Source organism: Zalophus californianus, chromosome 1 (genome assembly GCF_009762305.2).
Source record: "Zalophus californianus isolate mZalCal1 chromosome 1, mZalCal1.pri.v2, whole genome shotgun sequence".
Lineage (NCBI taxonomy): Eukaryota > Metazoa > Chordata > Mammalia > Carnivora > Otariidae > Zalophus > Zalophus californianus.
This window is the reverse complement of record NC_045595.1, coordinates 50,850,866-50,868,328: the sequence shown is the minus strand read 5'-3', so window position 1 is coordinate 50,868,328 and position 17,463 is coordinate 50,850,866. Positions and strand designations below refer to the sequence as shown.

At 50.0% G+C, this 17,463-nt stretch overlaps 1 protein-coding gene across 1 annotated transcript in view; it reads left to right on the top strand.

The window, feature by feature from the left end:
- Positions 1 to 17,463, top strand: part of SRGAP3 (SLIT-ROBO Rho GTPase activating protein 3) — a 240,152-nt gene that overhangs the window by 117,975 nt on the left and 104,714 nt on the right. Inside the window, 1 exon segment of the mRNA XM_027584523.2 lies at positions 14,059 to 14,221. Within this exon segment, the coding sequence (XP_027440324.2) occupies positions 14,059 to 14,221 (163 nt within the window).

Sequence of the window (17,463 nt, the reverse complement as noted above, 5' to 3'; positions counted from 1 at the left end):
TCACTTCGTATAATGTCCTCTAGCTTCCTCCATATTGAAGCCTGTGCCCTTTTGAAGGCTGAGTAATATTCCATCGGATGTATGCAGCACATCGTGTTTATCTATTCACCTGTCAGGGGACCCTAGCTTGCTTCCGCCCTCCTCCCTATATTTTTTTGCCTTCTGGTCTGGCTGGGGAGCGCTCTTCCTTTAAACTCCTGTAAACAACTCCCCTCGTCTGAGCCACAGCATTTAAATACTCACTTTTGTGGAAATCGCTTTATCAAAGAGCAAAAATGCATTACCTCTTCGTAAATACCACTCTTGGTTTTCTACCCTATCTCATTTATTCAAACTTAGCCTGTAGGAGGAAGCTTCTATTAATAGCGTCCTCCCAGGCACTGTCTAGGCCCTTCCACACACATAATCTCATTTTTCTGATAGATTTTTTTGAGAAAATTTGCTTTTTTTCTTTCCAAATTATGAAAGTAAAATGCTCATTGTATATAATTTAGAAAATACAGAAAAATAGGAGGGAAAAAGTCACTCGCACAGTCCTGCCCCTCGGAAGCAAATGCTGCTCACGTTTTGGTGCCTTCTCCGGCCTATCTTTTTGTCATAACAGCAGTAATGACAGTTTACTGAGGGCAGTAACTAAGCATTTGGGGCCGGGTGGGGGTTACTGCCCCACCTTAAAGCTGAGGACAGTGAAGCTCTGAGAAAGCAGCTTGTCCAGACATGTCTATGGACCAGTAATTGCAAGGAGACAGATTTGAACTGTCATTCTCATTCTGCCTCGTTGGCCTGAGAGAAGAAATGGCTGGGTGCAGCCTGAGAATGCTCCCCTAAAACCAGAGATACAGACACACACACGGAAACCCTTGTCTCTGGCTGAGCCGTCACTGGAGCCATGCAGAGCTGTGTGGTCAGGTTGTGGCCTCAGCTCCTACCTGTCTCCTCCCTTCGCATTTTCAGTGTGAACATGAAATGGGGGAGCATGGGCGGGGGGGGTCCCCTGTTCCCTCGCATCGCCTGTAATGAGCTCGGCCAGCCCCTCACGGGTTCATTAACCAGAGGCCACCAGACGGAACAGGAGCTCCAGCTGGTAGTCGGGCCAAGCAGGCTGCGTGAGACGCTATGAAAGTCTAATTAGGGCGTGGGCCCAGGCCAGTGCAGCTGGTATAGGCCTTCTGCACCATGCTAATGTGGCTTTTGGAAGCAGGAGTCTCTAAGGGATGCCTGGACTTGCCCTTTGACCCCAGGGCCAACCAGTGCTGACCCCTGGCTGCCTCTTTGGAGCTCAGTGAACAGGATCTGTGCTGGGCTCTGGGTCCTTCTTCCTGCTGTCCAGAGAAGGCTTGTCTTGCTGTCTTACAGTGTCCATCTCTCTGGCAGGTAGCCTCTCAGGGCTTTGAGGGCAGGGCCCAGATCTGGTTATTTTATTCCCACTGCAATGGGCCCAGTGCCAGACAGAGATGGGGTGTTTGTGAATGAGCAGGAGCAAGGAAGGGAGGAAATGTACTTGGTCTGTAAAACCTACTCTGGCTGAGAGATTTTGTTTAGAGAGGGAATTGAGTTGCCCAAGATAGCCCAGCAAGTGAGTGGCCGAGCTGGGATGGGAACTGTCTTAGTTCACTCCGCTGCTGTAACCAAGTACCACAGATCAGGTGGCTTGTCAGCCGATTTCTCACCATGCTAGAAGCTGGAAGTCCATCAGAGCAATCATTTGATAGTTTCTTTCTTTTCTCTTTTTCATGTTTGGTTGTTCGTCTCTCTCTTCCGCTAGATGGGAGATCCCACCATGGCAGGAACCACCTGTCTTGTTTCCTACGATAAATCAGGGCCTGGCACTTCGTAGGTACTCAGTAAATACTGGCTAAATAAGCAAATCAACAAATACAGAATATTATGGGCACACAGAGGAAGCACTGGGTCAGACTCAGGCCTTAAACATTGAGGCCTGAAGAGCAAGCAGGTGGCAGAGTTCAAAGGACATGGCCAGAGGGACTGGGTGCCTGCCCCGACCGTACCAACTGTGGGCATGCCCCCTCTCAAGAGAAGGGACAGTATCTGAGAGCAGGGACTGTGTCCTGTTAATCTAGGTGTTTCGGCACACAGCACAGCCCAGGAAAATAAGAGGTCCTCAGTGTGTGTAATATGTGATGGTAGAAAAGAAATAGATGGTGATGGTATCGTTTTCCAAATGTTCGACCTGCCCCAGGTAAACCCTTAGAGCCACCACCTGAACCTTTCTTTGAATCATGTGCCACAGGGAGCTCAGCCCCAGTGAGCCTCGCCCTGACAGGGTGCCAGCATGGCTGGGGTCTGGTGAGAGCTCTCTCAGCGTGCAGACCGCTGATTCTCATTGTGTCTTCACGTGGTAGAGAGCAGAGAGAGCAGGCAGGCTCTCTCCTGACTCTTCTAAGGGCACTAATCCCATTCATGAGGGCTCTGCTCAAATCCTAATTACCTGACAAAGGCCCCCGCCACCTGATACTGTCACACTGGGCGTAGGGTTTCAACATACGACTTTTAAGGGGACCCAGATGTTCAGTCCATAACAAGAACTCAGGTCTCTTGATTCTAAGTTCAGTGTTCCTCCATTTGCTCTTTATCTGCTCGGGCAATCAAAAAAATATATATAGCTGCCCAAGGAGGTGCTATGATGGAAATAAATATAATGCAGAATGTTCTGGTTATTTATTCTGTGTAACAGCAATACTTAGTACTAAAACACAGTACCTCATGGTTTAGTGGGTCAGGAATTTGGACAGGGCTCAGTCGTGTGATTTTTCCGCTTTATGGGGCTTTGACTGGGATCACCGAGTGATCTTCAGCTGGTGGCTGGTCTGGGCTGGAGGGTCCAAGATGGCTTCACCCATGTGCCTGGTGCTTTGGTGGGGATGGCCGCAAGGCTGGGCCCAGCTGAGCTGCCTCCTTCCCCGTGTGGTGTCAGGGCCTCTGTACCTAGCATTTCAGCTGGGTGTCTGACACTATAGCTCAGGGCCCCAAGAGAGCCATGGGGAAGCCCCAGTCTGCAAGGCGAGGTCTGGAAATGGCCCGGCACTGCCTCTCAGCCCGAGCTCCACTTCAGGGAGATAGGAAAGAAAACCCTTCTCCCATCAAAGGATTTGCAGCCCTCTTTGATCCTCCACACTGAGCCAGAACAGCAGTCAGGGAAGGCACCTGGAGGCAGTGGCTTTTAAGCAGAGACCTGAGGGATGAGAAAGGGCAGCCCTGGGGGCAGCGGGAGGGGAGGAGAGGCCAGTGGGGCTGGAACCGGTGGTGAGGGAGTGTGGGAAGCCACTGAGGCTACTGTGAGTAGGGGGGAGCATGACCCCATTTTTGTTTTTGAAAGCTGACCCTGTGTTGGAGGGGGCAAGAGTGGAGCAGGTGGGTGGGATTATTGCTGTGCAGGTGGTGGTGATGATTGCCAGGAGCATGGCGGAGCAGACCAGGAGGGGTGGGCAGTGCTGGGCAGTCTTTCAGAGGCAGGACTGAGGAAAAGAGGAATCAAGGATGTCTTCCCTTTCTGACTTGACAGAAGGTCTTGAGAAGAGTGAGGCAGATGCTGCCATCCTGTGCTGAAATCGCCTGTGTTCTATCCTGTTCCCCTTTTGACAAGCACTGGGCGATGAGCTCAGAGATGGCAGAGCGGGTGGCTCTTGACCCGGGGTCCTGAACATCCAGCACCAGGTTTGGCATATGGTTGGCACGTACTAACTGTTTGTTGAATGAACGAATGAAGATCAAGTGGTAATTGGAATTGCCCTGGGGTGGGGCTGGTGGGAGGCAAGGGAAGGGACGTCTGTCTTCTGGCTGCCTTAGGAGCTTGGTGGAGCCATTTGGGCAAAGGGTCACCCACTCCTTGTCCTGGCGCCCAGCACAGTGTTGCTGAGAGGACAGATGTGGGCTTCACAGCGCTGTCCCTGACCAGGGAACCGGGACCGCTGATGCTAGAGCACACCTTTAACAAAGTGCGGTCCTGACCAGCAGCATCACGTGGAGACTTGTCAGAAATGCAAAGTCTGGCACCTCCCTGCAGACCTGCTGAATGAGAAACTCCAGGGGTAGGGCCCAGCAATCTGTATTTTAACAAGCCCTCCAGGGGATTCTGAGGGTTATTTATGTGTAAGAGCACCCATTGTGATGATTTTTCAGATGATAAATTATTCACAACTCACTTTTAGGCCACACTGGCCTTCTAGAACCTTCTACTTCCCCAGAGTCAAATCCATAATCCACTGCTCTTTCCCAGGCAGCCCTGGCCTGAGGTTGGCTTGTTCTCTTCAAGACCTGGAACTGGGGGCCCTTCCTGAGCAGGAGTGTGGTGCAGGGGAGGGGCAGCACACCAGGGGCCTTAAAACCTGCCTCTCAGTGTAGGTGAATGTCCTCCGAACAAGTTGCATAGTTCTAGGAAGCCAGAGGTTTGCTGGAACTAACACTTTCTCTTCCTCCAGAGGAGGGTTTTCTAAGACTCCAATACATTGAGACTTCTAGATGGGGGTGGGGCGAGGTGGAGATGAATGCAGTTAGGAGCAACTACCCACTCTATACCTCCTCTTTGAGATTCCCGACACACATTAGGGTATGGAAGGCTCTGAGAAGCTGTGCAATAAATAAGCCTGGTGATTTCTTTCTGAAAGCTATTTGACCACAGAATTCTTTCTCCCCTGTAATATTGATTAACATTTCACCAAACTAGCACTCCTTGGGACCCAGTTTGAAAAGCCCTGTCCTAGCCCAGTTCCAGATTTCCATCTAGAATATTAGCCCCACATGCAAATAGCGCTTTGTGTGTGAGGTGATGTCTCTATTCTGATGCCTTTAGTTTGTGGTATCTCTTATATACCTGAGAAAAATGCTTCCAGGGGATATACCTGAGAAAAATGCTTTCTCTAGCAGGTTAAGTGTTGGTTGCTGTTATTTGGATAGCTGTGGGGAAAAAAAGCAGCAGGGAATGGTTTGCATTAATTTTACCTACTAGACTGTGAGCCTTCTCAAGGCACATCGAGTCATCTTTTCAGTCCTCTGTGACTAGACAGCGCCTAGAATGTGGCAGGTGTTCAAAAAACATTAGAAGAGTGAGTGAGTGAACGGGTGAATGAATGAATGAATTGGGTTCTGCGAAGGACTATGATGGAATACAAAGAAATACAAGACATTGTTCCTGCCTTCAAGGGGCTTATGGAATAAGGGAGGGAACCAGCCCCACACATGTGAGTGGTGATTGAGGAGTTAAGCAACAACATAAAAGATGTCTGGAGGTAACTGAGTAGATCCAAATGAGTGGTTTAGACAGATCTCAGGTAATCCCTGAAGGAAGAGCCTTGTCAACAGGACTTCTGAGAGTAGGCTTTTGCTGTGTGGCAAGAATAGCAGAAGGCATTCCAAGCGCATGAAGATGGAATGGGCACAGGCGTCAAGGCAGGAATGCCCGTGAACTAGGAGGAGCGGCCCCCCTCCCAGATTTCAGTAGCCTCATTGTCCTGTCATTGAAGCCAAATACATGAAAGGGTCCTACGTAATGGCCATTCACTGCTTTCATTTTTGTGCTTCTTATGAGGCTTTTCAAATAAATAAGTTGGGTGATCAGGAACATGAAAGCCTTTGTCAGATCATGTGTAAGCATTTTGGTTTTGGAAAATACAGTCGATGTTGTCAATATCTGAAGGCCCTCACTGGCCACTGAATCACTCACCCACCCATGTGATAGATGAGACAGTGAAGCCTCAGAGAGGTAGAGTGACAAGCCCAAGAACACACAGCCGATTAGCAGCAGAGTCAGGATCTGAACTTCTCCAGCTCCCAGTATGATGGCCTTAGATTCCTTGGGAGGCAAAAAATAGATAAATGAAGAAACACATCCCTGGCTAAGAGCTTTGTCCATTGCCTGGAGAAGGTTTCTGCAAGTGGAGAAGCCGATGGGGGAGAGGGCTGGACTGGCCTTGTATGCCAGCTGATGGGGTCAAACTTTATCCTCTGCATCATGGGCGCATTTGCTCCTCGGTTGGACCACAAGAAAGATGCCTGAGTGGTCATGTAAACTCTCCTTGGGCTCCTGATCCACTTGGGGAAGCAGTCTATTATGAGTTGAATTGTGTCCTCCCCAAATTCACAGGCTGAAGTCCTAACCCCCCAAATCTTAGAAAGTGACCTTATTTGGAAAGAGATCATCAAGTTAACGTAAGTGTAAGGGTGGGTCCTAATCCAGCATGACTGGTGTCCTTATGGAAAGGGGAGATTTGCACACAGACACACGCGCAGGGTAAGCATCATGTGAACTCAAAGGCAGAGGTTGGATAATATGGCTACAAGCTAAGCAACACCAAAGATTGCCAGCAAACCACCAGAATCTAGAGGAGAGGCATGTGAGTGTCTCCCTCACAGCCCCCAGAAAGAACCAATCTGCTGACACCTTGATCTCAGACTTGTAGCTTCTAGAACTGTGAGACAACACGTCTGCTGTTTACGTCCCCAGCGTGGTCCTTCGTTACGGCAGTAGCCAGCCCAGATGCTTGCCCTGTTCATCAAGGCCCCAGCTCGTGCTCCCTCTTCAGCCTTGTCTCCACCCTCGGTTGCCTCCTCTCTGCCTTCTGGCCACGCATACCTTCCCTCAGTTTTCAACGGTATGCATGCACACAGAGCCTTCACACTTACCGTAGGGAATGCTCTCCCTTATCCCCGGGTTGTGCCAAAACCTGCCCATCCTTCTGTTTCCAGCTTATGCTTCTGGATACTTTTCATCTCTTCAGCCAACCGTGTGCCCAGGCCTGCCTGGCACCAGAGGAACAGTGGTGAACATAACGGATGGAAGCTTGAGAGGAGTCAAAGACCAGAAACAGAAAGTAAATGAACAAGACAGATCGCAGGAATGGTAGTGCAGTAATGACGATAAAGTAGGGTTTTGTGCTAGAGACCAGGGAGCCACTGAGGGTCAGGGAAGGCCTCATGCAGGAGAAACATCTCAACTGAAGTCTCAGTGACAGGAAGGACCCGCCTGGTCAACTGACACCCACTTCCACCTTCCTGGGGTGAGGTAACCCCCGTTATAGACCCTTGAGGTACCAGGCATTTCTCCTTCAGAGCCCCCACCACTGATGCAATTTTCTATTTATTTATGTGATTATTTGGTTATCACCTGAGGCCCCCCACTGGGCTGTACATTCCACGAAGCAGGAAGTGTGACTCATTTTGCTTACCATTGCCTGGCACAAAAGACAGCACTCAGTTAATATTTGTGGAATTACTGAATCATGCTCCAAGCAAGGGCGATGAATTCCAAATCCTGCTTGGGGCAGCTTAGGTAGCAAGAAGTTACCCATACCTTTTGGGCCCTGGAACTAATTGAGGGAGCTCTGTTCAGGGGCAGCTTTGCTGGCAGCCTGCTGAGCAAGACCCAAGAACGTGCTGGAGGAGAGCAGGAAGCCAGAGGCAGGCATTTGGCATCTTGGGGATGGTGTCAGCTGCACGAGCTTGCCTCTCTCCCAGAGGAACCATAGTCCCGGGGCAGTGGGTTTGGATTCATCTGCAGCGTGGGGCTTTGCAAGGCCTGGAAATAGGTTCTGTTTGCTAAGCGGAATTTTCCGGCCCCCAGCTGAGAAGCTGGAGAAGGTGGCTCGTTGCTAATTTCATTTCCCTAGCTCCCCAGCTTGGCAAGACCTCGCTTCTCTAGCTGCAGGCTCTTGGAGCTTCATACCCAGCTCCCCTAGCCAAAGAAAGAAAGTTGTGACTCACCAGAAATTTTCATTGCTGTTTTCTGGCCAAAAAAAAAAAAAAAAAAAGAAAGAAAGAAAATAGATATACATATATATGTGAAAGTTCTCACATCATGCCTTAGCTCAGCAGCTTCTGCCTGCTGCATAGACACTGGGATGCAAAATGGGAAAAGCAGAAAGGCTGCTCAAGATGTGCCTTGGAGGAGAGAGCGCCCGCCAGGTTCACTGTGACAGCTTCCAAAAGTGTGGCCACAACAGGCAGAAATCGCTGCTGGCATGGAGAGCTGGGTCTCAGGTCAAAGGGGTCCTGTTCTCAAAAGGGACAAGTAACCTCCTAAGAAAGGAAGGTCAGTGTCCAGCTCTGCCCTGTGTGGTTTGGGTGCTTGTTCGTGTGGTCTGGTACAATCCAGATGGCCAGTGGGATGGTGGCTGATGCGCTGGCTGGAGCCCTTGACCCCCTGCACCTGTCCTGTCCCCCACTTTGCTTCCCGGGCTCCAGCCACATTGGCCTTTATTCAGTTCCTTAAATGCACCAAACTCCCCTGCCCTGCCATGAGCTTTTGCCCATTCTGTTCCCTCTGCCTGGGCCCCTGTCCCCTGAGCTCCATCCCCTTTACCTAGCTACCCCCCCCCCCCAACACTTTTCCTTTAGAGCCCAGCCCAAAGACCCCTTCCTCAGGGATTACTTCAGGGATGCCCCAGGCCGGGTTCCCTTGTTATGGGCTCTCATGGCACCCTGCTATGTCCTCTCTAGCACTTTCTGGAGTTGGAACTTGACACACATTTGCAGGATTCCTTGAGGGGTGTCTGTCTCCCCCACTAAACTGTAAACTCCATGGAGGCAGGAACTGTGTCTGTTGTCCTCAAAATTATGTGCCTGGCGTCTAGTCCATATGAAATATTCAATAAAAATGTATTGAATGGATGAACAGCTGAATGAATGACCATGGAGCTGTTTTCTGTCGTTTAATCCCCAGGCTCATGATACAGTTTAAGTAACCAGGCCACAGGGGTTAAGTGACCTGCATAAAGTCACATAGGCAGTGTGGTGGCCACCGGTGAACACCCCCGCTCAAGTCCAAGCATCTTTCTGTTTTGCCATGCTGGGTCCCATCTATGGCTCTTGCCTCTTCTTTCTGATACTGCGAGAGCCTGGTACCATTGTGGCCAAGACCACAAGTGGCAGCTTTCCACGGAGGGGTCAGCTCTGCCCCTGACCTTGGATATGGACAGCCCTGTTCACCCCAGCCTTTTAGTCTACAAATGAGCTGCCACACTAAGGGAGCCAGGGCTGGGAGAAGGTGAGGGGAGCAGAACAAGCAGTCTCCCATGCTGGGAGGAATCAAGAGGATGGGCCCGCTGGTTGGATGGCAGGCCCGGGCAGCCTCTCTGAAGAGAAGGATGGGCTAGCCCATTATCCCCATCCTAGGTAACCAAGGGAAGGGAGGAGCCCAGCCCTGCCCCATCCCTCCAGCTGCAGCCTGGCCAGGCCTCCCAAGGATTTGCCTCTTCTGCCACATGGTCATGCGCATTTGTAAAGAGTTCCGCGTCGTCATTCGGTGGTTTCAAATACCATCCGAGTGCTTGCTGCTAGCTTCCCCATTTGTTTCTCTAGCCCAGATATCACCATCTGGGTGTTCCAGGAGCCCTTTAGACTTGTCATGTTCAAACAGAGTTCCTCTCCTTCCCTCCCTACTTCACCACTGCCCTCCTCCCCCTCAGCTTAGCAGATGCCACGTCTGCTCTCCCAGGTACCCAACCCAGGAAACTTGGAATTCATCATGGACGTCTCTTCCTCCCTCCTCACCCCCATCCCAGACCCCATCCAGTCAATCTCCAGGCCCAGTCTTTTCACTACCTAGGTATTTCTTGAGTCCCTCAACTTCTCTCTTGGCCCCTTTGAGCTTGTCCTCCGCAGAGTAGTCAAAGTGAGAATCTGCAAATTCAATTTTACCCTTTCACTCCCCTGATCTAGACTCTTCAATTGCTCCCCACTGACTTGAAAACAAAGCTCAAACTCTCTAATGGGACCTTGGCTATGTGTCTTCTTCCTAATTCTCCAACCTCATTTGTCACTCCCACCTCCACCCCAGAATACCACGCTCGAGCCCCTCCTTGACTACGTTCTATTCACCCACATCTTTCCAGCCTCCCTTTTGGCCTTTGTTCACTGTATTTCTTGATCTAGAAAGCTCTGCCCTTTCAAACTCCATTGCAGCCTTTATTTGTCAGGCTAGAAAGTGCTTCCCTCTGGGAAGCCATCCACCACCTCGCCACCAAATGTGGGCAAGGGGGCCCTCCTCTGCTCCACAGCTCCCTCTCATCCCTACGTTCAGGAGGCTGTGTCATCATCTTCTGTTCCCTTGTGTGTCCCCCTCACTCGAGTGAGTGCAAGGCATGTGGGAACAGGGTCTTGCCTGCTGTGGTCCCTGCTGCATGCTCCGTGTCTCGCTGTGCCTAGCGCGCGCGCGCACACACACACACACACACACACACACACACACACACACACGGTGAGTGAAGCCTGAGAGAACCAAGGCCCTCGTCTTTCCACCAGCTGCTCGCTCTAGCTTGATGAGTGCTCGGTTGCTTTCAGGTAACTTTGTCCCCCTTGCCTCCGCCCCCACCCCCCCCACCCCCCCCACCCCGCCTCCCTGCAGAATTCCCGTCTGAGACGGCTCAGATTGCCTCCTGCCCACAGCTTCTGATAAGGAAAGTGCCGTCCTTTCTGTCTTTCTCTTACCGAGCCTCTCTGACCAGGCGACCTAATTTAGTGGTCCCCAAGCCATGCCAGCATTTCCGTACCCTTTCAAGATCACTCGTCTTCTTTCTCCCCCGCCTGAAATTCACCTTCTGGCTGTGACTTCCATAAATTTTGTACATTTAATTCCCTGATGCTGTTCAATTCTTGCATCCCAGACTGAGCTAAGCCCTGAAGTAATTTAAGTAACAGCTCAATTATCTCATCTCTCCTTTAATCTTTCCATTTCTATCAGCACCTAGGAAGCAGTGAAAAATGGATGTGCAAAGTGTTTTCTGCCCAAACCTGCTTCTCCCTTGCAGTTCTTATCTCAGTCCGTGTCATCAGCATCTACCCCATTGCCTGAGACCCAAAGCTTGGAATCACTATGCACTCTTCCCTCCTCCTCCTTCCTTTCTATTTCCAGGAGGTCTCCAAGATTATCTGCTCTTCTGTTGAGGTATCTCTCAAGTCCAGCCTTCTCTGGCCACACTGCCACCCACCCAGGCCCTCATCCTCTCTCTTCTCCTGGACTAAACAAGTCCTGACTGGTCCTCCCTCCAGCCCCAAGCCTGTGCCCACACCCATCCATCCTCACATCCACTCGTCCATCTATCAGTCCACTCATCCATCCACCCATCCACCCATCTATTCATTCACCTACCCACCCACCCATCTACCCATCCATCTATCCATCCACTCACCCATCTATCCACCATCCCTCCACTTACTCATCTGTTTATCCATCCATCCATCCATCCGTCCATCTATCCAATCACCCATCCTGCAATCTGTCCATCCTCAAACACACATTGGTTAGATCATACCTCTGCTTAAGTAACTTTGATGACTCCTTAGGGCATTCTTAGCCCTGGCTACACATTAGACTCTTATAGAAAATGTTTTTAAAAATACCAATACTAAGGCTCTGTGCCTAGAGATTTTGATTTAATTGGTCTTGGATGGGGCCTGGGTCTTGGTGTTTTCTTAAAGCTCCTCAGGTGATTCTAGTGTGCAACCCATGTAGAGACCATGTGGCTTAGAGAATAAATTCCAAGCTCATTAGCCTGGCATTCATTGCCCCCTATAATCAAACCCTTAATCTGTCTCTCCAGCCTCATGTCCTACCAGTCTTCTCCTAACATATTTGAAATTCTAGCTCTTATCTATCTTTTATCCCTCGTGCCCTCTGTCTACAATTATATCTCTCTCCGCCCCTCTGGCTGTTTGGAAAACTCCTACCCATTCTTCAAGACCCAGCACAAATGTGTACTTTTCTCATGGGTCTTTGTTCCATAATATCCACTTTGAGTCAGGCACGTTGCTGGGTGCTGGATGTGGTGCCTGGAACAGAACAATCCCTCCTCTGAAAGAACTTACAGGAGGGTGAAGGGTGGGGGTGGAAACTCCTTAAGGCAAATATTCTCAAACCTGAGTGTGTTAGAACACCCAGAGGGCTGGTTAGAACATGGATGCTGGACCTATCCCTAGAGTTTCTTATTAAATAGTCTGGGGTGGCCCTGAGAACTTGCATTTCCAACAAATTCTCAACTGATGCCAATGTTGCTGGTCCGGGTACCACAGTTTGAGGACCCATGCCTTAGTGTGCGGTCACAGGCATTCTCTCTGTGGAGGTATCATTGAAAGTGAGACCAAGAAAAGAGAAGAGAAGAGAAGAGAAGAAGGCAGTCATGAGAAGGGCTGGGGCTCATGGATTCTAGATGGAGAGAACAGCATGTGTGAGGGCCCCAGGCAGGAGGGAACCTGGCACAAAGGAAAGGGGCCTGTGTCCCTGGGATGTGGAGAGCACAGGAGAGAGCAGTGCCTTCTCCAACTTCTCAAGCAGAACTGACGCTCTGCATGTGTCTCTATTATAGCACTTTACCACCTTCCACTGTAATCCTTCCTTCTGCCTCAGCCACTTGGGAAGCAGCCCCTCCAAGGCACATCGGTGTCACTGCCACCCATAGCCCACCTGAGACCTGACAGAAGAAATGCTGAGGGATTTGGGCGGGGTGGTTGAATTTTCATGCTCTAGCTTTTTCTCTAGGCTATAAGCAAGGAGCAATTTGTTCATTTTTTCTTTGGCAGCCTGTCCCTTCCCTTTTCTTTAGGCATTTTCCACCATAACCATCCTCTAAACAAAATTCCCTTCTTCCCAGCTCCTGCTACCTAGATAGATCTTTAGCTCATTTGGTGACAGCAAGAAAATCCCTGTAAATCAGAAGGCGCCCCCTCACCTGTCCTTCCCAAGCTCAGGAATTGGGGTGGGGTGTGGGGCATGGCAGTGCTACGGATGCCCAGAGGCTGTCAGGGCTGCACCCCCCAGCACATCCCTTTGGCTGTGGGAGGATGATGTGGTCACAGTGAGAGTCAGCAGAATTCCCTTCCTCAAAAGCGCTGCTAGTGGGTGGCTGAGCACGTCCGTGGTCAGCTTTTGGAGGTGGCCCACCCTGGGGGCACGAGGGGAGCAATGCAGGTCTGGGAGGGACTTTGGAGACCACCACCCTCAGGAGGTCCTGTCCTCCCCCCTGGGAAGCGGAGTGAGGGCAGAACCAGGGTCAGAGGGCAGGCACACAGCACCTGTGGCAACATGAGATTCTGGGTTTGATTTTGGTTTCTAATTACCCTTCCCTCTTTCTTCCTGGAGAATAGGATGTATATACCCTTTACTGGGGATAAAAGAGGGGCCTTTGGGAAAGCATAGATAAGAGAGGAATAGTCTCTCGTTTCATTTTTCAGAAACATCCCATTTCTCAAGCCTTGGGAAAGTATGCTAGGTAGATCTGTGGTTCTCAACTTTAGTGTGAATCAGAATCCCTTAGAGGGCGTGTTAGAACCCAGACTACCACCTCTAGAGTTTCTGATTCAGCAGGTCTGGAGTGGGGCTTGAGAATCTGCATTTCTATCAAGATTCCTGGTGATGTTGCTGCTGGTCTGAGGACCACACTTTGAGAACCCCTGTTTTAGCATAACACCCATCTTAGAGGATGCTAAGAATCTCTCAGTTGTTACAGGAGAAAGGTTTATTTGTCTTATATGTACTTTACCCAAGCATCCCATTTGGGATGATGTTAACCCATCTTCCATTTGGGAAGATGGGTTAACATCATCCCAAATACAGAACCTGAAACCCTCCAAGCCCCCAATTCCATTGAGAGATAAAGACATACGTTTCCAAGAGGCCAAGACAGAAGCTGGCCCTGGGAGAGGACAAAGGGGTTGGGGGAGGCAGGGAAGGGAAAAGGAGGGGTCCACTTTTTGTTTTTCCACTGCATGGTTTTAGAACTAATACGAGTATTTCAAACACAATTAGTTGAGTATTTCTTAGCCCCAGGGAAGTCAGCTTCTGCCCAGAAGGGAGCGATGCACATAGCAGATGCCACGTGCAGTGGGGAGAGGCGAATGCGTTAGGCCTTAGAGCCGAAAGACCTGGAGTTGGCCTCAGCGCTGCTCTGGGACCTTAGGGGGGATCACTTCGCTAGCTGTAAATGTGTTCTAAGGAAACTGAGCTTGAAAGGGCCCCATGAGGGTCAAAAGAGCTACGGTGGATGACAATGCAGAACACTGTGTGGATGACAGTTCCAATGAAGCCAACCTGAGCTGCCTTGGTTTCCACAGGAAGGACCAGTACCTCCTCTCGCCCGTGAACTGTTGGTATCTGGTCCTGCATCAGACCAGGCGGGAGAGTCGAGATCATGCCACCCTCAATGACATCTTCATGAACAATGTCATCGTCCGCCTCTCACAGATCAGTGAGGATGTCATCAGACTCTTCAAAAAGGTGGGCAAGGGGGCCACTCCACCTGCTCAGATATCTCTGCCCCAAGCTGAGCATTACAAAATGGCCAGCCAGGGTGGGATTTGGTTTGGGGGCATGGGACCAGGAGGGCAGGTGTGTTGAAGGGTGCCAGGGGCCGAGGGCTGGATTGTGGTGTCCCAGACCCTGAGTCTGAATCCTAGATATGGCTGGTGCCCTCAGCCACTTCAGCCACCACCCACACAAAAATAATAATCTCTGCATGGTTGGCAAGTATCACATGTTCATTGTAGGAAATTTGGAAAAATGGATATGAGCACACACACAAAAATTAAAATCACTGGGAATGTTATCACTGCAATAATCACTTTGGTGCCATAGGGATTTCTTTATACAAACATAGGCAAATACATTTTCTGTAAGTTCTCATATGTGTACATTTTCCAGTGTACATTTCCCGAATGAGATGAGCCTGCATATATGATTTTACTGTCTGCTTATTCACCTAATAAATTATATAACACTGCATTACAAAATTTTCCCAGGTCAATAAACTTATTTCTGTGCCATTTTTAATGATTCCATAGTATTTCATGATAGAGCTGACCCTAATTTATTTAACCAATCTTTTATTGTTGAACACTTAAGTTATTTCCATTATTTTACTCTTCTAAAACGCTGCGGTGAGCTACTTTGTATATATACTTTTGTCACATTCACTGCTATTATTCTATGGTTGTTTTCTGCAACAAGAATTTTTGGGTCAAAAGTTTGCCCATTTTTTAGGCTTTTAACAAAGTGCTTGGTTGTTTTCAGAAGGTTTTACCCATATAAATGCCCAGAAGTCAAGTGTGCAGGGAGCAGTCACTTATATGTGCCCTGAGGTCTCTGTTTCCCAAGTTCCTTGCACAGTGCCTGGCAAACAGTAGATGCTGTGGAAATGTTTGTAGAACTGAACCCACCTCTACGGACTTTGGTTTCTTCCTCTGTAAAATGGGCTAGTCCTCTAGCCTCTGTGAGCCTCATCTTCTGTGTTGATCAAAAGGAGTTAAGATCAACTACTTCCCAGGGGCAGTGTGAGGGTTAAAGGAACCTGCGCGTGTGAAGGAGGAACACGTATATTATTGAGGGAGTGGCTCAGGGTGTGGTCTCTGGGTCCAGAGTTCTTAAATTTCTGGATTCATGATCCTGGTTCCACCATTTATCAGCTGTGTGTCTTTGGGCGTTGTTACTTTAACTCTGTGCCTCAGTTTCTTCATTTGTGAGATGAGGATAAAAAGACCCACAGGGCAGTGGGGAAGATTAAGAGGGTGTTGACCCCAAGTAAGGCACCGAGAATGAGTGTTCAGGAAAGCTGGCTACCATTGTACCAACCAATCCATAAGAGTGTTACTACTAAAATTATCAAGGAGCACCTGGGTGGCTCAGTCGTTGGGCGTCTGCCTTCGGCTCAGGTCAGGATCCCGGGGTCCTGGGATGGAGCCTGCTCGGCGGGAAGCCTGCTTCTCCCTCTCCCTCTCCCACTCCCCCTGCTTGTGTTCCCTCTCTTGCTGTGTCTCTCTCTGTCAAAAAAAATAAATAAAATCTTTAAAAAATAAATAAAGTAAAATTATCGAGCTCGTCTGTTCTTGCCAGGCGCCAATTTTAGGGATTAGGTGACCCGGGAATCCTAGAAGCATGGTTAATAGGACAAGTTGATTTGAAATATAATGATCTGTCTGTGGTCTGTATTTGGACTGTCCACTTGGAGGACGACTTCTGCAGCGGAACTGTAATCACAGGCTCATTCCCTCCCACGGCACAATACGCGCTGGTCCCCTCCTGGGGCTGTGTTTATGAAACGTCGTCCAAGTTGAATATTTGTGTAAGCAAACATAATTAGGGAGGTAAATACAGGGCAATAAAGGAAAAAACCACGGCGCTTTGCAAAGCCAGGTTGAGGTGATCCCGATCACTTGCTCTGGCCCCAAGCCCCCGCCTGCTGCTACTGTCACATCTTTGTCCTGGGTGGGAGGGACTCGCAGAGAAAGGGTCATCAGGGCCGTTAGGAAATGAAGGGTCTTTTTCCTGACTGAGCCCTGGGACAAGTGAGATCAATCTTTTCAGTTCTCATTTAGGCTGACAGCAGCGTCACTGGTGATGGAGGTTAACAGGGTAGAAAATAATGAAACAAGGTCGACAGCTGAGCTTCTGGCTGCCTTGTTACCAGGCCGGGGCCAGTGGAACAAAGGAAGCGACCTGGCCCCTGTGGGCCAGGAGAGAGCTGGGCATGGGCCTGGCTGGCTGATTTAGCACAGTGCGGGCCCTTTGTGTCACATCAGTTAGAGAAAATCTCGGCACGGAGGCTGCACTCCTTCTGTACTAATAGATCCCGCAGACCTCGGAACAACGGGGAGGCCAGCCTCTGGTCAGACTGGGGAAGGTATTGTCAGTCACCCCATTCTACAGATGAGGAGGTCCAGCCTGCAAACCTGCAGGAGAACCTAGACTTGTCCACTTTTGGCCTGTGGTCACCACCAGCAGGAGCCTAGTATGGCTGGGCTTTGGGAGTTTGTCCCAGAACTGCCCCTCACTGACTCATGAACCTGGGCAAGTCTCTGAGCCTCCATGTTTGCCTACTTCGGCGCCCACTTCAGGGGGCTGCTTGAAAGAGCCGAGGCAGGCCAAGTGTCTGGCTCAGGCCTGGCATCCAGCAGGTACTCATTAAATGGTGGCTCAATCTTGATCCCAAAGAATGGGACCCCCTCCCCATTCCTGAGCTTGGTGGTAGCACTCGGGTGGGTGTTCCTTCACCATCCCACCAAGTCACGCTCTGCCCACGCATCTGCAGGGGGTGGGAGTAGCTTCCAGGCCAGGTGTCCTTCCTGGGCTTGGGTCTGGGGCAGAGGCTCTTGTCTGCCAACTTCTCCCTGACTCAGGATGCTCTTTGACTTAATACCTTTCCTCCTCACGAGTCTCCAGTTCCCCTCTCGCAGTGCAGTCTCTTCGGACGACTAGAGGCAGCACTTCAGATTCCGCAAGCCGTCCCAAGATTCTTGTGGGCAGGTGGCCCTTGCTTTAAGTGTCAGATAAAGATTTGTCAGAGCAAAAGGAACTGGCTGAGCTCTTAGAGGCCATCCTAGTGGTCAGGGCTTTTCTGGTGGCCAACAACAGAAACCCATCTCAGGAGGAAAGGGACTTACCTCCAGGCTTGGCTGGCTTCAGGGGCACAAAAGAACTCCATCTCTCTGCAGCTCTGCTCCACTTTTCTCTGTTTTCTAACATTT